This window comes from Vigna radiata, chromosome 5 (assembly GCF_000741045.1).
Source record: "Vigna radiata var. radiata cultivar VC1973A chromosome 5, Vradiata_ver6, whole genome shotgun sequence".
Classification (NCBI taxonomy): Eukaryota; Viridiplantae; Streptophyta; class Magnoliopsida; order Fabales; family Fabaceae; genus Vigna; species Vigna radiata.
In genome coordinates, this window is record NC_028355.1 from 23,945,176 (window position 1) to 23,967,239 (window position 22,064).

Here is a 22,064-nt window from a genome sequence, read left to right on the forward strand (position 1 = left end):
ATGGAATTCTCTATCACAATGTCGTTGTTTCCATTCACCAAATGCAGAAATTAAAAAATGTTTGAAAGGACAAAGTTCAAACCAACTTGTTGATTATTATAATAAAATTTAATATAGGGAAACCTATCTCGATTTTTTTTATCACAAACTATAATGAAAAAAAGATTGAAAGTTTATATTTATGTAATAATAGGTAATTGATATGCGACTGAGAGTGTAGTTTGAATCAACAACACTCATCAGTTTTTTCTTAATTTCCATTTTTATATTTTTCTTTTCCCTTCAACTATAAATAATGATAAAAAATAGATATCCAGACTATTACCACTTCTTCTAGGAGCCATAATAATCCCTATACCTACTGTATCTTAGTCATTTTTTACGGTGTCAATTCTATAAATTACCTCAACATTTATAATTACTTACGTTTATTTTTCCAACTTGAGTATTAGCCATTTGAATAAAAGTTTTCTAAAATTAAAATAATTATTTGCATCAATATTTTACCTTTAAATATATTTTACCTTTTAAGCGACTTTTTTCTTTAAATGTAACCTTTTTATTATATTATTTTTTATTATATATTAAATTTGTCCATTACAATGTAGAGAAAAAAATACTGATGTATTGACCAAACTTTCACAAAGTTGGGAGAGAAGGCCACAAATTAGCAGAAACACTCAAATCAAAATCTTCAGTGAAAGAAAAACTGGATATAATGTAATTGTCAAGCCCATAAAACAATCTATAGGAGAGGGCAATATTCTAGAAAACTAAGCAAAAAATAAAGCGGAAATCATAGTACTTAAGGAATATTTGAGCTGGTTGGCGCCCCAAAACCACCAGATCCACGACCAAAGCCAGGCCTTCCTCCAGATCCCTGCAATATGGCAAACCAATTGATAAGGAGAGGGGGAAAACAACGGTATGAAAAGAGACCAAAAACCATTCTATATATTGTTTGCTGCGTAAAATGAAATGTCCGTAGAAGATGCAAGCATGATTATCAACAAATTTAATTGTACAGCTTCAAGGACACAGCAATCAAAACATTAACCATAAAACCTTCCGAAATCTTCATTAATCACATCACACTATATCACTTAATCCTCAAGCTTCCAAAAATGCAGGAAATAGCTTATTTGCATCGCCTAACTGAAGAAAAGATTGCACATTTACATGATATAGATGGGTTCCCAGCAAAGGACTTAGTTTAACATTTTCTGCGACTAAAAGGTGCGAATCATGGAAATTATAATCGAGTAGACTCAATCTATTCGAGTAAACTTATCACCAAGAGCTTGCCAGAGAAAAACCAAAAATATAGCGAATGAATCAACCTTTGTTGAAAAAAAGTTAACTTTAACCTGCACATCAAGTACTTATACATTTGTAAGAGCTTGAAAACAAATAGTCATAAAAGTTAAAAGTTCTATTTAGTTAAAAACTAAACAACAGCAATCACGATGATGAAAACTAGGCCAAAAACAAACGGCAACCATGATGACTATGCGCAACAGTAAACAACAGTAGAACTGCATTGACAGTGAAATTACCCCAAAAGAGGGCCTGTAGTCAGCAGGAGCTCCTCCTTTGTCTCCTCCAAAGTCTCCACCAGGTCCTCGGGGACCTCCACGATATCCGTCACGATCACCACCAAACCTCCGTTCGCCTTCAAAGCGAGGTGGACCCCTGTTCAAAGCAACACAGATCATCCACATGACAGCCAACCAGTAGAAAAAGTAGTTAGTTTAGCTCAGTTGGATTGGCTTGTATAGCGCCCCTTGTATTCAGTTAGGTAAGGTCATACCACTTCACTTAGTAACACACTTATTCTATTGCTTTATACTATGATATTATTCAATCAATTACAACAGTGATCTTCTTGACATACCTAGGGCGATCACCGGATGGGCCACCAAAGGGTCTGCCAGGTGGCTTGGCCTGTTTCTTCAAAGTGGCAGGGACAATTTCGGAAGGAAGGTTAAGGTAAGTTCTGAGAAACTCAATGCCATCATTGGTGAGGAACCAGTAATAATGCATCCAAGCAAAGGTCTCCCTCACGTACTCGCGGGACTTGAAGCTTTGCATCAGCTTAATCACCTGCAAATTAGGCACATCAATCTCAGGGTGCTTCGCCAAATTGAAGTCCTTCTTCGCATAGCAAACTCCCTCTGCACCGTAAACAGTCTCAGATTACTCAACGAGTTAAAACCCTGACGAACCAAGATTATTGGGGATAAACACTCAGACACCTACCTTGGAAGAGGTATTTGCAGATCTCCTTACGGTTCTTCTCCGGAATGATCTGAAAAAACAAAAACCGACGCAAACATAAGAATCAAATTTTAACTGAATAACGAAAAGTATTGGCTATTCAGAATTCAAGATCGTACCATTATCAGAAGGTTGAAGAGAGACAATGGAGGCTCGGCCAACAATTCCTCACAGTTATCTCTTGGTTACCTCCTTTTGTTTTTTGCTATAAACCCTAACTTTCCCTTTTCATATATCTTTGCACGATGGGCCTATTCGTGGGCTGCTTGCACCTCCGTTTCTTCCTGCATTTCATATAAAAAAAAAATCATTTTGTGCTGCTTTCTTAGATTATATATTTTGGGAGGCAAAAATAATGTTTGAATTGTGTAATATGTAAATAAAAAGTAACTATCTTCTAAAATATATAATCTACAAGTTATTTTAATTTTGAATTACATGGTTTATAAGTTGTTTTTTACTTCTAAATTATACGATTTATAAGTTTTTTAAGGAAAAAATCCTTTTAAATTGTACTATCTAAAAGTATTTTTAACTTTTAAATATTCAGAAATTACTTTTTGTCTTTTTTCTAATTGCAAAAATTATAAAATTGAAGTTTTTAAATAGAATTAATTAATGATTTACTATGTGATGATTTTGTTCATTTAGTCTTATAATTTTTTTTTAAAAAAAAAATAATTTAGTATTTCTTGATGCATTCGTATGTTGGGTATTAATTTATGAAATTTTTTATTTTTTTAGTTTTTTAATTTAAAATAAATATATAAAATGATATGGTGATTATGTCATGTGATAGTAATAATCTTTTTGACATTAATAGTTTAACGTGACAATGTTATGTAGGATTATTATCGGTAATTATTTTATATTTAGTCCCTTATTTAATATTTTAATTCAATATCATCGAAAATAACTAAATTGAATATTAAAAAGAATTACTAATTTAAATTTTAAAAGAAAAAAAAATAAACTAAACCAATAAATTAAAGAAATTAAATCACTAAATTAAGTTTTTTTAATACGCAAGTATAAGTAAATGTATAACGATGGGAGACAAAAATTTGCATCACATTGTCTATAGTATAATTTTTTGAAATTCATGTAGAGGTTCTCTTTCTCCTACATAAAAATGTAAGATTAGTATCAACAGTTGATTACGGAAGAAAGGATTAGTTAAGCTGAGATCACTAATTCAAACGAATTTAATACTAATAAAAAATATTAATCGAATAGAAATAGGATTGTCTTTTCATATAAATATCTCTTCAACACAACATAAGTCAGCGAAAGGATTTCGAAGACCCACCAATGCACGAAAGTTGAGATATTTCAGAAAATATACTTTTATATATTATTTTGAATATTACTTTAAATTTATTAAAAACATGTGTTAATGGATGATATATAGTATAAGAAATATTTTAATAAAAATTAAAAATAAAATTCAATTTTCTATATTATATGTAAGAACCTATAAAATAAAGTATTTAAGTTGATAGATATTATAAAATAATGATACATGGTATTTTAATATTAAAATAATTCAATAATATAAATAAAATTTCATAAACATGTCTCGTTATTTAAAACATTTGTCATTCCTCTATGACTTTTTTTATGAGTTTTCTCTTTTTTTCTCTACAATTTCTAACTTCAAAATCATCTACCTAACAATAAAAAAAATGTCTAGAAGAGCAAGTAAGCTTATCACAGTAGTGCATTCTCCATCATTCTCTGATCAATTTTCCTTGTAGAGTAAGTTTATGCTCTTTTTTTCTTTAATTCTTAGTTTAAGGCCATGGCTAGGAGTTCATTTGCATGTGCAATTTGAGTTCATTTTCTAGTTCTTTATTGACCATAGGTTTTAAGGACTCACTTCGATCACAAATATGAAGTTTCTAGATGTTTCTAGAGTTCCTTGATTTTGAAGCAAGGGTAATGCGTGTATAAAGCTTGGCAACATTCTTATCAAGGTAAGGGGAGATTAAATTTTGAAATTTACAAGTATGATTGATAATGGCTGGACTACTATGTTGATTGAGTGTAATTGCATTATATGTTTTAGTGTTCATTGTTTTTTTTTTTTAATGTGTTTAGTTAGTTGTGTGGTGCTTGATGCTTAGTGTGATTCTGTTGTGGATTGGTTTGATCTTGTGAAGATTAATGGCATGAATTTGGTGTAGCATGGAGAAAACAAAACTTATGCTGAGTTTAAGGTTATTTTGGTTTTAAAGAAAATAGGAGTTTTGGTAAATGAGATTTTGAATTAATAGTAAAAGGGAGAAAATTGAACTTCAGGGTTTGTTTTATGGTTATTTGAAACTTGTTTGAGTTGTAAGTTAGAAGATATGTGATCTAGAACAGGGTGGTAGCCAATTGGTTGTGTTTTGAATGGTTTTAAGTGCATTTTTAGAAGTTTAAAGTAGTGAGTTTTTAATGTTGAAGGTCTAAGGCAAAATGGAGTGTATGAGGTCTATTATTGGGTCATTTTGGACTTGTTCAAACCCCTTAAGTTGTTAAGTTATGTGTTAAAATTGGTAGAATTGATTTATGGTTTATATCACGGTGTTTTAGTTGGCTTGAGTTGGAATTTCTTGATAAAATGAGTTAAACTTAGTTTAAGTTGGATCATATACACTTGGATATGTCAATTAAGGCTTGAAATATCAAATGGAAGTGGTATAAGTTGTTAAAAGTGCATAAGATTGAACATGTGAGATTGAGAGAGTGTAAATTTTGCATAATTGGTGTTCTACATAATTCTGCAGAGTACCTGGTAAGAAAATAACTTGTTGGGCAAGTACTTAGGGTGTTTCGGCAATGGATTTCAGAGGTTAGGCTCGCTAGCTCCTTAGGCTAAAGTAGCTCTCTGTTTGAGCTATCACTGGACAACGAGATTTGCTCGCTATGCGAGATGGTGTTTGCTAGGCGCCATGATTTTGGCGCTAGGTGAGTATGTTTGGGCATTATCGGTTGTTTTCTTTTCTTTCCTCTACTGTGTTTGATATAAATGGTGTGCTCTTTTATTGTTTACTTAGTGATATGGTTTAAAATATGATGGTATTGAAATATGGTTTGTAAGAGTTATGAGGAGAATTATTTGTGGTTGTATCAAAGTGTTGTTAATATGAATGTAGGAAGCTCGGTCTTGGGGTTATGTTGATACTTTAATGATCATTCATTCTCAATTAGAGATGAATGATGCATGTGGTGGGATTTGTACTAAGTCCAAGTCTAAGATGCCCTAATATGGCCTAAGACGCTGAATAAACCAACATTGTATATGATAGGGTGAAACCCATTGACAGTAACTATGAAAAGCAATAAAAACCATCACAAGTGCATAACCCGTCATATATAGACATTCATATCGTATCCGAATGGTCAAGTTTAGGTCAAAGGCATTATCAGGATGTTTGATTAATTATGTGTGGAATGTTATATATGATGAAACCTCAATGTACTACGTTGACTCTTTTTTATCATTAGCTTAACCTTCTGGTGTGTTTCTTTCTTTATTATTATTGTGTGGTTGATTCTATAGAAGATGATCATTTGATGGATGTGAATAAAAAGAAGACATGTTTATAGAACAGACATAAGATAGAGATGACAATGATGTATAATTACTTAATATGAATGCTTTATTTTGATTGTTTTAAAAAACCACCTTTATACATAGTTATGGATTAATATCTTATGTATGAAATTTTATTTGTAATTATGTTTTATATAAATGTAAATCAACTTTATATTTTTCTATTGTTATATTTTTTTCATTATGGTAACTCTTATATAATATTTATACTAGTTTATGTTTTTATTTTTAATAGATTATATATATATATATATATATATATATATATTATTATGATGTTTATTCTATTATTATATACCTTGTTTGTTGTGCAAGTGTCCTAACTTTTTTTAAACTCTCCCTATCAAAAGTAAATTAAATTATAACACTCACATTTGTTTTATATTTGTAATCAAAATCAAATATAAAAATTGATGATAAAAAATTATAAATTGTTCCTAAATTTAGGTTTGACAAATTTTTATTGCTTTCTTCTTCTTGTTATAAACCCTAATTTCTCTCTTCATATTCTTTTTGTAATATCAGCTGATGGGCTGATCACTTTCATAATGATAAATTTAACTTGGACATTTATTCTTCACAAAATCAAGAATAATAAAAATTGAAAAAAATGCAAGACACATATTGTAATTAAACACAGTTTTTACTTTTAATTTCAGTGTTATGAAAGTTGTAGTAATCATATTTTATTATTTTATATTTAGTAAATTATAATTAAAATGTATAATTAATCACACAAATCTAATAATATACTTCAATAACTTAGATCTGATAATATTTCTACATAATAACATGATTATATTCTTAAATCATAGAAAATTGATTATATCACGTATTATTATTATATTTCCTAAATAATTTTTTCAATATATATATATATATATATATATATATATATATATATATATATATATATATATATATATATATATATATATATAATGTACTCTGCCAATAAAATCATCTATAATATTGTACTATAATATTCTAGAAAATAAAAATCAATCACGTTTATTTATTTCAATCTAAAAATTACAAAAATTAATTAATATAAATATCACTACAAAAGACCAAGTAAAAGTTACAACTATTACTGTATTCAAATCAAAACACATTTATATTAAAAAATTCAAAATCATCACATTTCAAAAGAGTGCAAAAATCTCTAACTATATATGGATGATGATTACTATAAAAAGATAATTATTATAAATATCCGTCATTAATAACATTGGTATTGTTCATATAAAAACACCAATAAACTGTATTACTAAAATGTTAGGGCTTTAGCCATTTGATTAACATAACATCAAACAGATCTCAACTAACCAAAATAATTTATGTTAAAGACTCAAAATCATTCAAATAATGAACAATGTAAAAACCACAAATTGCATTTAAACACAATTGGCCCGTAAATAGTTGAGTATTACATGCTATAATCACATGTCATAATAGAAGTAAAGTTTGATAACTTAGAATTATTTATCAATGAAGAAAAACTAATTAATATATAACTTTTGGTTTATTTATTGTCTCATTCGTTTTATTTCACTTTTACTTATATTAGATATAAATTTAAATCCCAATGAAAAATATTTCACATTCTCTTCTATAATTTATATCTCAATTCCAATTACTATCATAAAATATTTATTATTACCAGTAGTTTTTTACCACAACAAAATGATTTTATCAATGTCAGGTTATCAAAACATTTATATAGGAATAAATCAAATTTTAATATTATGAATGAAAATTTAATATTATTTATTTTTCAAACATTTGTCTATACTAACTTTATAGATAAATCATTAATAATAACAAAAAAATTTTAAAATTATTATTAATATATATTAAATTTTAAACTTTAATAAAAAATATGAATACTATTTTAATTAATTATATCAATAGTGGTTAACTTTTTTAAAAGAATATTGAAAAATAAATTATTTTTATTTTTAAAATCAAGTTATAACATAGCTTCTAAGCTAAGATTTCTACATCAATCATACAAATTTGGTAGACAAAATTTAATAAATAATTGACCATGTTACACCTTAAAGGGACTCCTTTGTCATTGCCCTTATCCTCTCTTCTTGTGTGCACACTGGTTTGCTTCTTAATTTCAAGCATATAATTTGATTTGCATTTTTCTTTATTTTAATTAAAAGTGGACATACATTTAAATTTTATTAAATTAAAATATATAATTTTAAATATTAGTATAAAATAATATATTTTAAAATGTATAATTTTATAAAATAATATTATAAATTTATGCCACAATTTTTTTTAATGTTTTTAAAATAATAAACTATTTAATTTTTTAATTTCTCAAGTAAAGAAGTAAATATTTTATTTATTAGTGCATAAAATTATTAATTAAAAAAATCAAATGAATTAAAATAAATATTATAAAATAAAATACATTTATATTAAAATTATAATACACATAAAACAATTATACTTTATTATTTTTCATAACACTTACAATTCTTTGAATTTTTTGTAATTTCTTTACTATATAGAATTAATAATATATACCAAGATAAAAATAATAAAGAAACAGTATATAAAAATCAATTAAAAACCACATTCTCATTAATTATTTGTACAATTACATTAATAGAGAACTTAATTTTAGTAATTAAGTATTCAAAGATGATGAATTTTTATTAACTTTATTATATTTTGTTACGTTATAATTTATAATTTTATCATCATTGCATCAGATTTCAACTTTAATAAGTTACATTATTATTTTTCCTTATATATTTAATACAAATGAGTCAAATTCAAAAAAATATAGCTAAAATACTAGTTTATCTCAGCATCCTAAGATATCTCTAATTATAATAATAATATTATTATTGTTTTAATTATTATCATTAATATTAATATTATTATTACATGTGCACAGTACCGTAACTGAGTACCACGTGGAATTATTACCAAAGTTTGATATTTTTTTCATTTTATTAAAGTTAAAAATACAAAAGTTTCTGGTCCATTCTTTGTGTACGTGTACTCGGATTTCAATGAAGGCTGAGATAAAAGTCGCCCCACCATTACCCATGGTTCAGCGCAGCACTGAAACAAAAAATTAATAAAGCCTTACATGTAAAAAAAAAACTTAATATTTTTCTGTATTTTTTTCATCCTCAATCTTCTACATCCTGTGCTTCCATTCCATCCCATGGCTAAGCCGAAGGCTCCAAGACGAACCCTAGAGTCATACTCAGTCAAACACATAAACAAAACCATTAGAGGTAAACTCACTCTATTTCTCACAAAACAATTTTGACAAAAAATTATTGGATTAAATCAGACTAATTTTGTTTTGTGTTAGCTCCATTTGCTTTCCCAATTCTGAAAGTTCTTTTTGTTCTTGTCTCTCAGCTGGTGATTGCGTGCTCATGCGACCGTCGGATCCGGCAAAACCCTCGTATGTGGCCAGGATTGAAAGGATCGAGGCGGATGCGCGTGGCGCAAATGTGAAAATTCATGTTCGCTGGTACTACAGGCCAGAGGAGTCAATTGGGGGTCGCCGCCAGTTTCACGGCTCAAAGGAGGTTTTTCTCTCTGATCACTTTGATGTTCAGAGCACCGACACAATCGAAGGCAAGTGTACGGTCCACAGCTTCAAGAGCTACACAAAACTGGATGCCGTTGGTAACGATGATTTCTTCTGTCGGTTTGAGTACAATTCCTCCACAGGTGCCTTCAATCCTGACAGAGTTGCAGTGTGAGTCCATCACTTTTATTTTAGATGCTCAGATATATTTTCTATTTGTATTCTCTGCTGTCCTGGTTTCAAAATTTGTTTGATTTTTGGTAAAATTTCTTGTTGGAATGAATGGACTTTCTCTCTTTATTTTTACTTAGCTGCCATCAATTTCGAAACTTAACTTGGGATGTGCTTTGGTTAATGACAAATTCTAGGTTTCTGTTGGTTAGTCTGGTAATGGCTCAGATTACGGGTTATTCTGGAATATATTTACTCAGTTTATGTTATTAGGATTTTATATGTTGAGTTGGAAATGGTAAGTATAGACTTTTTGTTAGATTCGAGAAGCTGTGAGATCTTCCTTGAATTCTGCTGACTCTGCCTGATAGAAGTTGTATAAACTTTCATTGCAGGTATTGTAAATGCGAGATGCCTTACAATCCTGATGACCTAATGGTCCAATGTGAGGGCTGCAGTGACTGGTAAGTAAAATATTTAAAGTGATTTTATCATTAAATTATTGGCCTTCCCTCTTATCCTGATCTATGTAAGATGTCTGTTTGATTTTGTGAAGACTGAAATGTTCAGTTCTTTGAATATCTTGCGTCGCTCTGATGGAACTTTCAGTTCTATTTGTCCTTTGTCTTTTTTTTTTTTTCCATTGCTGTATCATTTGAAGAGAGTATTTTAAGTCAACAGTAACTATGCAGACATCATTTTGCCTTGTATGTCACTTTTCACTTGGATTATTCTTCACCATAAACAGCCAGTGTTATGTATATTGGTCCGGCGTGCTGTTTTTTTCAACCTGGTTTTTTTGCTTTTGACTAGGCTGTTGGTAATTTCTCCCCTACCCTTCTCATTTCTCTTTAAATGGTTACTTATTTATGCATATACTTTTATTCAAAGTTATCAAACTTGCAATTTAACTGGTAAAATTGCCCGAGTTTATTCTAAAATGTATAATAGGTTCAATGAACTCAGTAGGATTGGGGTAGATCGCCCATTCTTTTTCCTGATTGATGTCTTCGTCCACAATGCCAGTTAAAATTTATACAATCAAGGTCATTCTTGATTAATTTCTCATTTATAGTTAGTTTACTAAAACTAAGAATTAACCTCTATACACTAAAGAAAGGATAAGACCTCCAACTATGTTAAAACGTCTGCTTAAAATGTGTTTATGACATACTCAAATGAATTCTGCCAAACTCACGAGTTCAACCCCAAGCTGGGTGAAATCATGTGAGCTTAAATATTAAATTAATCACCAGTATTCAATTGTAAGTTGGTGAAACAGAGTGGTCCTTTGGCGCTGGTAAGGCACTCGTGACCGAGCACATGGATGTAAAGGTGCCATTTCCATGATTTGCAGGCTTCTGTATGTGCTGTTAACAGACAAGGCTCTGCGACCTTTGCCATTGCAGAGCATGGAATTGCATGTTCACTGTCACCATCACCGACTGCCACCATGACCTCCCACTCCTCTACATTCTCTTGAATGTTTGGGGGCGGCTCTAGTTAATGGGCAGCTGATGAGCCAGGTCATACTTAGGGTTTCAATGTTTTAGTTTGAATCCAACAAATTTTTCTTTGTTTTTATGTAAAACCTAACAAAATATAATAAACTAAATAATACTAATAATTGCAAAATAAAGTGTAATAAATATATAGTAATATAATAAAAGTATAGAATATAATAAAAAATATGATATTATTGCAAAGTATGAAAAAATATTTAAAGCATAATGTTGTATGCACTTATGCCACATTTTTAGTTGGTGTTGATTGAACTTGCTTACCAGTAATGAATGCAATACTAGATTTAGCTACTTCATTGCCGGATTGAAACATCCAATTATTACGTTATTTATAGGCATATATGAAGTAAACTCTTATGGAATTTATGGAGCTGCCCACACATTGCGTATATTCATGGATTGTTGCATGCATTTAAGTGTTATGCAACTGTTTTGTGTGTTGGTTATTGACATCTGGGTCGTAGCTTAAGAGAACTAAGTTTCTTTTAATTATAACTATTTGTAATTGTTCTTGGCCATATAAGTAAGATCGAGATGGAACCTAAAGCAAACAATACTTTAGTTGGCAGTGTTATTCGTCTTTCTTAATTTGGCAATCCATGTCATCAGCCACTGATAAGGTGTTTCATTAATTTCTTATTTCTTTCCTTATTGTGGTTATCTACTAGACAATTATCAAAGCCACCTTGTTTCAGGAATTTCATATCTTGTCTAAAATATCGTAACAAATTCATCAAAAAAGATCATGCACTTGAATTCATTATTGTACTTTAGTGCTTCCACTCTTCATGTATGCATGCAGTGACACTCAAGTTAATGTGCCTAATTCATAGCATAAATCTGATGTTCCCTATAAATATTTGTCTGAGTTGATAAAACATGGTTAAACCATTGTAGTCAATAGCATACTATAGCATAGTGGGGGAGCGGCTCTAATGGGATTCAAATAGTGTCAAAACCAGTGGTTATTGATGGCCAAGATTTTCAAACTCGTGGGACTTTCGTATACTTACTCTTCTATTCAACTTATAAACTCTTTTCTATCTAGGATCGTACACTCAAGAGTTTGATAACCTTGTTCACGGGAAGCAACACTGTTCAGGTTTTTTAAGTGTAAAATTGCAATTTCTCCCCCATTTTCTAATGTATTTTTTGCTTTTAAAAAATAGGATTTGAACTCTTCTTCCTTGCCCATTGCTGCATTACATAAGAAAGTTACCTTTGTATTGACATTTTTTTCCTTCCTATTTTATAAGACTATTTTTTTTTTCAGTGTTTCTTTCATCTTTTTCCTTTAAGCTTCATTCTGCTAATTTTAATCTAATTTGTTATGTTTTTTTTATACGAATAGTGAATGTACGATAAAATCCATGTGCATAATTATTCCACTGGCAATTCAAACAGCAGCACGTCCACAAACTAGCTAAGCAATAGCCTTTAGATGGGACGTGACGATCAACTAATTAGTTCATGCAAAACTGAATTAAAATCCTGGAACCTTAGTCTTAAGGGAAGAGAACATAACTTTTATTCATAGCAAATTTGTTATCCTCGTCAGTCTTACTATGGAACTAACTAAAGATCTGCTTTGTGAATGTTGAGATGTTTTACATATTGTTATTGGAGGCACGATAAATATGTAAGGTTTACTGGTAAGCCATTTTTAAGAATGGGCTTTTGAGATCTAGGGCCATTAGTTTGATTTATAAACCATGATGAATAGAAGATTATTGACTTCGATATCTCTAAAATTAACACATTTGTGCATTGAAAATAACTTGTTTTGCAACACGTGCCATTATTTTATGGATGTCGGGCTGCGTGAATATAGTCTTCAGCACGATAATTTATTTTTCAGGTTCCATCCTGCTTGCATAGACATGACTGTTGAAGAAGCCAAAAGACTTGACCACTTCTTTTGTGAAAGCTGCTCTGCCGAAGGTCAAAAAAAGTTGCAGAACTCTCATTCCGCTTCTAGACTCTCGGATACAAAGGTATTTCAAATAACTGTTGTTTGATAACGTGAGTTGTTTTCACTTTTCTGAACTTTATACCATTGAATCGACTCACCGAGGCTTTGGAGAAGTTTATATCTTCATCTATCATCTATTGGTTTTCTAAATTCTATTCCATTGTCAATTGATTATATCCTCAATATCCTGTGATTCATGGTCACATGCGCATCACTTGGTTCATTTGTATGTAGGAAGTCACCTATTGAGTAAGAGAACGAGTATCATTGCAAATTAATTTCTTTTGTTAAATAACAAAAAGTTGTTGTGACTGACATGCATTCGGTATTTTGTTTCTTTTTCCAATCCTTTTGTGCTTAACTTAACATTTATTTCTGGTTAATGTGATTTTTAGGACTTCCTTTAGTATGTCTTTAATGCCTAAGGACGGTGCCACCATTTTATTTGTGGTAAACATTTATACCTGCCATGATATTTCACATAAGAATTATCAGTTTTGACCACCCGAATAGTGTAGATATCTGGATTCTTCTTCTTAGGCCTGCCATGGAATAACATTAATCTGTTATTGTTGAAGTTGAATGGTATTGGTCTGAAAAAAAGGAAGGATTAATGTATTAATTAATATCTGTGTGTTGGTTGGTATTATGCAGGTGGACACTAAACGCCGTCGTAGGTAATAGTGTGATAGTATATAAAGCATGATAAAATGAGTTAGATATGTAATGAATGTACTGGAGAACTTGCTTTTCTAATCCTGGGTAGGGGCCGGACAAAGACGGAGACAAAGTTATGTTGTTCTATGTTGTAGTCGTTCACTTTCACATGGAAAGAGACTAGTTTGGAAACTTGTCATGTGTATTTGGTTGGAGGACAAATGCAGTTTCCTTTGAAGTGGAGGACGTGTTTATGTAATTATATAGTGTAGATTCTGTCTCTTCTTTCTGGTCCTTGTTCTGAGTCGGATGAACTTTTGTAAAGTATTTTACTTATTTATGAGAGCAGTAGACACTCAATTCTTTCTTTGTACTCATAAACATAGGCAGAGATCTAGATTTTCAATCCGCCGCTGAATTGCATGCCAATAGTGTCTCGGTCTTGTATCATTTTTCTACGTAGTGTCCTGCGAAATTGGGAAATACTGTTCTTTTTTTCCATCGGAAGGATTCAGAATAATTTACTTTTACAAAAATGTTAAATTTTTTTATATTAACTAGGTTTGAACCGTGTTTACAAAAATGATTTTGTAGGTTTAGAAAGTTAATATATATTTAAATATAAATAGTATATTTTGTAAAAATATAGGATAGAATCTTTAAAAATATAAATCAATTTATAATTTGATTTTTACTTAAAAAAACTATTTGTTGGTCAAGTTGTATTGTGTAAACACGATCTTGTTTTGAAAAAGTTGTTATTTCTGTGGACGACTTTAAAATAAAGAAGTGAAATCTCAAACCGATAACGATTTTATGTCAATTGAAGTTTGAATAGAAGTCGATATTAATTGAAGTTTGAATTAAAATCGGTATTAATAATTTTGTGATTTTGTGTCAATTGAAGATTGAATTGAAATCGGCATTGTTTATGACAATTTCATTATAATTAAATTTGAATTAAAAATCATATTTTTATAGTAACATTAGTATAATTGAATTTAAACACTGAAAATTTAAAAAAAAAATGTTAAAACTTTAATTCAAAATCAATTATACTCGTTCGAAATAACAACTTCAATTCAAAATTTTAATATATGAAAAAGTTATTATCTATTTTGACGATTTTATTATCATATTTTAAAATCATTCACTGACGTCATAACTTTTTCAAAACAAAGTAGTATTTAGAAAACAAAACTTCATTTATGTAACTAAGTCCATTCATTATTTTCTGTGTAAAATACTTTTACTTTTACATTTTATGAATAATAAATGCTGCAAATTATTAAAATAAACCAATTATTTGTTCATTTAACTTTTGTCCGGATTAATTGTTTCTATATAAATATTTTAAAAATAAACAAACAAAAACAATAGATGCATGATCTATTTTATACAAAAATAATAGATGTTAACAAGATAACATGTTTATTTTTTTCATTTTTAACCTGTTGATTACTTAAAACTTTAATTGCTTATTTCTAATTTTTCTTTTTTAAAATTACTCCTGCAAAAGTTTATTCCAAATCTTAGAACCAGAATTAATATTGCTATGGATTGAATTTATATGTGTACAGGTGTCCTTTCACAATTCAAAATTGAACTGAAACTTTTGAATTGGGAAAGATAATAATATTCTTGGTCTCCCTTCTAGGGCATTCTATTTGGGGCAATAATGTAAGCAGTGGCATACCCCACTTCAAAGAGACAAATACCTCTTAAACTATGAATCAATCTTCACCATTTGCTGTTGCCTGTAGGCTAGAATACTCATTAAATTTTCCGTTAGAATTCTTTAATATTTAAATTTATTTTATAGGGGTTTCCTAACTTGCGTACGCCTGTATTTCAATTGGTACATTTTAGCAATGTGTACCGGGTTTCAGTAGACAAAAATACCCATATATATCATGAATTCTAAGTTTTAAGGTTAAGGGTATTTTAATAATTTTCATTCTCAAAATTAAAAAAATAAAAAAAAAAACTCTCAACCCCTTAGGTATCTCTCTCATTCCTCTCAACCATTTCTCTTTCATCTCTTTCACTCCAACCTTTTCTCCGTCGTCATCGCTACTTTAGCTCCAATTAAAAAAAATCAGAAACACTTGTCTTGTTTTAATAATTTTCATTCTCAAAACTAAAAAAAGAAAACCCCAAACCCTTACTCACCTCCTTCATTCCTCTCAACCTTTTCTCCTTAATCTCTCTCACTCAAACATTTTCTCTGTCATCTCTGCACTAGCCCCAACTAAAAAAACATTCATTATTAAACGATTTACTTTTGTAAAGAGTTGAGTCATATTCACCTTTCGAAAAAAGTTCATTCAAAATCTCTTTAATTTCATTATCTTCACTATATATATTACAGCCGACGGACACAACTTGCACCAGGACTTATGAGCATCCTTCCTTTACATTATGAGACTACTACGTAACATTGCTCCGTGACCATTTAATTTTTTTTGTAGAAATTCATTAACTTGTTTTCCTTTACTAAAGAAAAAAACAAATCAAAATACAATAAAATTCTCAATTATAAAATCAAACAATAAAAATTATTCTAAATCTTGAAATTTTATTTATAATTATATAAAGAAAAATCATGTAAGTATTTTTTTTCTCTAACTATTTTATTTAATAATGAGTGTTTTTAGTTAGAGCATCACAGAGAGTAAATGTGTTGAGTGAGAGAGATGAATGAGAAAGGGTTGAGAGGAATGAATGAAGTGAGTAAGGGTTTGAGGTTTTTTTTTTTTTTTAAATTTTGAGAATGAAAATTATTAAAATAAGATAAATGTTTTTTATTTTTTTCAATTAGGGCTAGAGTAGGGATGACAGAGAAAATGTTGGAGTGAAAGCCATGAAAGAGAAAGGTTGAGAGGAATGAGAGAGGTTGATAAGGGATTAGGGGTTTTTTTTTATTTTTTTAATTATGAGAATGAAAATTATTAAAATACCCTTAACCTTAAATCTTAGAATTCATGATATAAGGGTATTTTTGTCTACTGAAATCCAGTACACATTGCTAAAATGTACCAACTGAAAAACAGGCGCAAGTTAGCAAACTCCTATTTTATAAATATAATTCAAAATAAGAATATATACATTACGGATTTTACATTCTAAAACATGTAAAAATAATTTTTTGAATTTCAGATCATGTGATAAAAAATATCTACGTATTACACAACCTAAAACAACAACAAAATTTACATTATTATTTTTTTATTAATTTCAGTTGGAGAATAATTAGAATTTAAAAAAAATATGGGAATATATAGGAAGAAAATTAGTTGAGAAAAATAAAAGTATTAAAAATGTTATTACACTATAGAAGTAAATAACTGGATTACTCAACCATTCAAATAAGATATCATCCTCATATATACTCCTATTTAATCAACATTATCTCAATCACATGACAATGTATCTTTATTCCTTCTTAATAACCATAACGTATCCCATTAAAACATTAACTTATTTGTTCACATGATGCATTTCAAAGCTTATTGTAAAATCCTAGATCAATAAGCCTTTAATATTACCGAGAAAACATGCAACACTTTTTGATTTAAATGTGATGACACGTTAAGGACCTAATATGTAAGTTTAAAAAAAATTCTAAACAATATTAGAAAAATATTAATATCAGTTTAAATAATTGTAATTGATATTAATAAGAATATTTTTCAAATTGATTTCAATTAAAAGTTCTTCACAAATTATATCTAAAACATAATTAAAAAAGTCATTAGTTTTGATACTATATTTATATATATTTTCTATATTTAATGATAGTTGAAGTAATGTTTCCTGTATTCAGGTTCCACTTTCTCACTTTTAACACAATGCAACTACAACTAAACCCAAATTTAAATACATTAATATTATAGTTTATCTTAAATTATATTCTTTTAAAATGCAAATTATAATATTAAGAAAGATCGAGCAGCTAGAACAGTTCTCACGTAATTTCTAGTTGTATTTATTATAGTAAGAGTAAAACTGGGACACAGGGGATTAAAACGACGTCGCCGTCGAGCTAGCGAGTGTCGTACAGAATCGTGATTCCCGACGCAAACGCCACACATGCACCGACTTATGCACATTTATCCATCGAGGTCGGCATTTTCTGTCAATTGAACGCCTCCCCACGTTCTTTCGCCGCGTGTCTCTCCTTCATTCGTCGTATCACAGATCACTCTCTCTTTTTCCTCCCACCCTCGCACACCCTCACACCATCTTCACTCGCGCTCTATTATTCAAATCATGAATAAAAGTTAACAAACTCATTTATTCAATTATTTCTTTCGTAAAGATTGAGAAAAATTATCAAATCAATTAATTAAATTAAAAATAATCCTCATGTGTTATTTAATTTTTTTTTCCGGATTAATTGTTTCTAAATAAACATTTTAAAAAACAAATAAACAAACAACAAAAAGAATAGATTTAATATCTGTATTCTATAGTTATAATAAAAGAAAAAACATGAAATCAGTATTTCAGTAATTTTAAAATATGACATGCATTACTGTAAAACAGAAATATTAATTAATTAAGATGAATTTGTTTATTACAGATGCAGGAGGTTGGGTTTGGAGCCAAATTCATAGCGTGGATATAGAGTGATGCAAATAAAGGCGCGTGGATGGAGTGTTTTCTTCCTTAACTTAATCCACACGTCGGTTAGCACCTTTTGATTTTCTTAATCGCGGATAGTGCGCGTGATGGCAAGTATAAATGGTGTCCCACTCTTGCAGCTTAAATCATCCAACTCAATTCATTTCTCTTCTCAGAAACTCATCAGTTTGCTTTTGCAGTGCCAACTAAGTCTCTTTTGTTGAGTTTGTTATTGTTGTAAAATCAGTTACAGATCCGATCATGGCAGAGGAAAGCCAGAACAAGTTCGAGTCCCCTCAGAGCAGTGAGGTGGAGGTCCAGGATCGTGGAGTTTTCGACTTTCTCGGTAAGAAAAAGGAAGAAGAGAAGCCTCAGGAAGAGGTGATCGTCACCGAGTTTGAAAAGGTCACAGTGTCAGAGGAGAAGAAGGAAGAAGAAGGAGAGAAGAAGCACAGCCTCTTGGAAAAGCTTCACCGATCTGACAGCAGCTCTAGCTCTGTAAGTCTTTCTTTTCATTTCCATGCAAATATCTATATATTTCTGTGTATAAGTTTGTCAACCTCTTCATGCAGTAGTTGTTGATTATATCATATCCTTTAATCAGTGTTGAAATGTTTTTTTATATGAAATTTTATGTTAATGGATTAAAAAATACTGATGAATATCCGTTTTATTAAACTATGAATGTGTTTGCAGTCAAGTGAGGAGGAAGGAGAAGATGGAGAGAAAAAGAAGAAGAAGAAGAAGGAAAAGAAGAAAATCGAGGAGGACACAAGCGTTCCAGTTGAGAAAGTGGAGGTTGTTGAAACTGAGGAAAAGAAGGGGTTCCTGGACAAGATTAAGGAGAAGCTACCAGGGCACAAGAAGACCGAGGAGGTTGCTTCTCCTCCGCCACCGGCACCACCTGCGGCGACCTCATCAGAACACGGTGAGGGTGGTCATCATGAAGGAGAAGGGAAGGAGAAGAAAGGTATATTGGAGAAGATAAAGGAGAAGCTTCCTGGTTACCACTCCAAAACAGAGGAGGAGAAAGAAAAGGAGAGTGGTGGTCACTGAGATTGAGACAAGGCTTCTTTGTTGTTGGGTTTGTTGGAGATGATTGTGGTGTGCTTTGTTTTCCTTTCATCATATCAAAGCCTTGTGGGGTTTCTTATCTTTCGTGTTTCTTGATGCATACTTTACTTTTTATTATTGTGTATGTATCTATCTTGCATATACAAAAGCTTGTTTAGGTTTCCTTTTTTTTCTTTCTTTTTCATAACTTCGTTTGTTTGAAGTAAAAGAAAAAAAAAATATGTATTGAAACAAATTTAGTTCAATAATGTATTAATTATTCGTGTTTTAGGATTTCTTTTTTTGATAATCGTCGTCCTCTGAGCTTTTATGCTCTCTAATAATGAAAAAAAATTTTAAGAATTTTTTTTAACAATTTTTTGATAAAGAATAGGTTGTTATTGATTTATTTTAAATATTTTTGTAAAAGATAAATTGTTAAAATATTAGGATCGTGCGTAGAATTCAACGAGTTTACGTCCTAATCCAATTGACTGAGATTGTACATTATTTGAAAATAGTTTAATTGATTTGGCATAAACATTTTATTATCTTACCAAATTTAAGCTTTGCTTTGATTTATCATGTGTTCACGTTCTTAAATTCAGAAAGTGAAGCATGAAATAATCAATTTGAAAGACTTTTCAGGTAGTGGATGATAAATTAAATTGTTAATTTTGAGCTTTTCTAGTGAAGGCTTTAATAATGCTACGGTTTACCAATAAATCATGAATGTTAACACGTTGCTCTTGATCTTGATTGGTAGCCAATACTTATCTAATATTCAATTAATAAACAAGGTTTATTTAGATTTTTATTTTTTCATATGTTGTCCGTATAATTCTTATGACGGGTTTCATATGATTTTATGTTTTTTATTTTTATTTATTTTTTAATAAATTTTGCGATGGAAAATAATTAATAAATTTTAGGATGTCAACGGTTGAGATATCATTTGAATTTATAAGAAGGTGTATATAAATACTTCCTTAGCACTTTGGTATAAACATAAATAAATTTATTTTTATTTTTATATTTTATTCAATGTATCAATTTTAAAATATATTTATTTTTAAAGTTGAATATTATGTCAAGAAATATATCTTGAGAGTAATTTTAGAAAGATGATGTGGAGACAGTCCTATGTAATTCTCAAAAGAAAAATATTTTTTTTATACATTTAAGTTTGTTAAGTTCATCTGACACTACTATTTTTTATTTTTTTCTTTTTTATTTAAATATAATTATTTATATTTTTATGATTATTTTAACTTTATACTCTTTATCAAATGAATCTAAAAATCTGTTGTAATATTATTACTCTTCTAAAAAATGTGTCTTATGTAGAACGAAGTGTGACATGCAGAATAATATGTAATATCCTTATGTGATTTTTTGGTAAAACTTTATAATATTTTAAATTTAATCCAGTATAATATGATGGTTAAATAAATGGGATTTTACTGTTGGATTTTATAAATTACTCACTAAGTTTAATTAATTTAAAGCTTAGTTTTTTATACAAACGTTACCAACACATTTTTATGTAATGTCTTTCTTATTTTGCGAGAATCATATAAGTCTACTTGAATTACTTGTTCAAAGTGGTATACATATTCTTTTTTAAATTTACACAAGTCCACACACATATCAAACCTATGCACAATATTTACCATTTTTAAATAATTAAAACAGTTTCATAATTTAATAAAATTTATATAAAAAATAACATATATGTCTAAAATTAATTTAAACTATCAAAATAATAAGTTTATACCATTATAAAAAGGACATTATTTCTATACATTATGTGTGTGAAGTGTCCTTTGAAGTTTCAAAATTCAAAATTGAACTCACTTAAACTTTTGAATTGAGGGAAATATTGTTCTAGGGCTTTCTATTTGGGCCAATAATGGAAGAATGGCATACCCCACTTGAAAGAGACAAAGACCTCAGAAATTATGAATGTTGACCATTTGTAGACTATATACTACTCATATTTAATTTCCTTTAATGCTTAAATTATTTCTTGGCCCACTTGTAGGGTATACAACATTTTCTTCTTTTATTCATGGACCTCACTTACAACTTCTTTCATGGCCCATTTAACCATAAAACTACTAAATTAAACCATTAATTCTTATTAACTTTTTTAAATTAAAATCACTTACATTCACATAAATCTTATATACACACACACGAAATCTCGACATATATATTCTTTCTTTCTTCAGTAGGATTTTGATGTGAAATTTGTTAAGATTGGAACATTTAAGTTTGAAATGATTTTTTTAAAATTGATTTATGTAAAGTTTTAGAAAATAAATATATTTTGGGTGGACATTTGGCAACTGGTGATAGGTTGGAATAACTCTCTTTCAAATTCACAAAACTTCAGATTTCCAATTCATTTCATTTTCTGCATCGTTCCATCACTAACATTCCCTTTCTCTTGTACAAAATTTTCTCTCCATCTAAACTCAAGCTTGAACATTCTGTGTTGAACAGAAGTTGATTGAGTGCCCAATCTTCAAGAATTACCAATTTCAACTGATCAATTTTTCCTCTTTCTAACTGGTGAGTAAATTCCCATTCCCCATAACCTTT

At 29.5% G+C, this 22,064-nt stretch overlaps 3 protein-coding genes across 5 annotated transcripts; 2 read left to right on the forward strand and 1 right to left on the reverse strand.

The window, feature by feature from the left end:
* Positions 1-605: 605 nt before the first annotated feature.
* Positions 606-2,554, reverse strand: LOC106760925 (40S ribosomal protein S10-1-like). The gene is made up of 5 exons (XM_014644373.2): positions 2,397-2,554; positions 2,260-2,308; positions 1,895-2,174; positions 1,557-1,692; positions 606-880 (listed from the first exon to the last, which is right to left on the reverse strand). Exons 1-5 carry the CDS (start codon positions 2,397-2,399, stop codon positions 806-808), a joined length of 543 nt encoding a protein of 180 aa, XP_014499859.1. The 5' UTR covers positions 2,400-2,554; the 3' UTR covers positions 606-805.
* Positions 2,555-8,965: 6,411 nt separating this feature from the next.
* Positions 8,966-14,151, forward strand: LOC106762610 (chromatin remodeling protein SHL). 3 transcript variants are annotated; one of them, XM_022781075.1, is made up of 6 exons: positions 8,969-9,150; positions 9,281-9,626; positions 10,022-10,090; positions 13,008-13,143; positions 13,517-13,571; positions 13,776-14,151. In XM_022781075.1, exons 1-5 carry the CDS (start codon positions 9,078-9,080, stop codon positions 13,526-13,528), a joined length of 636 nt encoding a protein of 211 aa, XP_022636796.1. In that variant the 5' UTR covers positions 8,969-9,077; the 3' UTR covers positions 13,529-13,571; positions 13,776-14,151. The 3 variants fall into 3 exon arrangements, 2 of the variants coding, with proteins under 2 accessions (XP_022636796.1, XP_014502099.1); XR_002667927.1 differs by lacking the exons at positions 13,517-13,571; positions 13,776-14,151 and adding an exon at positions 10,984-11,152 and having other exon boundaries at positions 8,966-9,150; positions 13,008-13,144; XM_014646613.2 differs by lacking the exon at positions 13,517-13,571 and having other exon boundaries at positions 8,971-9,150.
* Positions 14,152-18,544: 4,393 nt separating this feature from the next.
* Positions 18,545-19,748, forward strand: LOC106760808 (dehydrin ERD14). The gene is made up of 2 exons (XM_014644236.2): positions 18,545-18,902; positions 19,101-19,748. The coding sequence occupies exons 1-2, from the start codon at positions 18,666-18,668 to the stop codon at positions 19,458-19,460; spliced, it is 597 nt and encodes a 198-aa protein (XP_014499722.1). The 5' UTR covers positions 18,545-18,665; the 3' UTR covers positions 19,461-19,748.
* The last annotated feature ends 2,316 nt before the right edge of the window (positions 19,749-22,064 follow it).

Coding starts and splice junctions, on each gene's coding strand:
- LOC106760925 (XM_014644373.2), bottom strand. Junction 2,175..2,259: donor CTGCAAATACCTCTTCCAAG/GTAGGTGTCTGA, acceptor TTTACGGTGCAG/AGGGAGTTTGCTATGCGAAG. Junction 1,693..1,894: donor CCATCCGGTGATCGCCCTAG/GTATGTCAAGAA, acceptor TGCTTTGAACAG/GGGTCCACCTCGCTTTGAAG.
- LOC106762610 (XM_014646613.2), top strand. CDS start 9,078: ATGGCTAAGCCGAAGGCTCCAAGACGAACCCTAGAGTCATACTCAGTC. Junction 9,151..9,280: donor CATAAACAAAACCATTAGAG/GTAAACTCACTC, acceptor CTTGTCTCTCAG/CTGGTGATTGCGTGCTCATG. Junction 13,144..13,775: donor CTAGACTCTCGGATACAAAG/GTATTTCAAATA, acceptor GGTATTATGCAG/GTGGACACTAAACGCCGTCG.
- LOC106760808 (XM_014644236.2), top strand. CDS start 18,666: ATGGCAGAGGAAAGCCAGAACAAGTTCGAGTCCCCTCAGAGCAGTGAG. Junction 18,903..19,100: donor CTGACAGCAGCTCTAGCTCT/GTAAGTCTTTCT, acceptor ATGTGTTTGCAG/TCAAGTGAGGAGGAAGGAGA.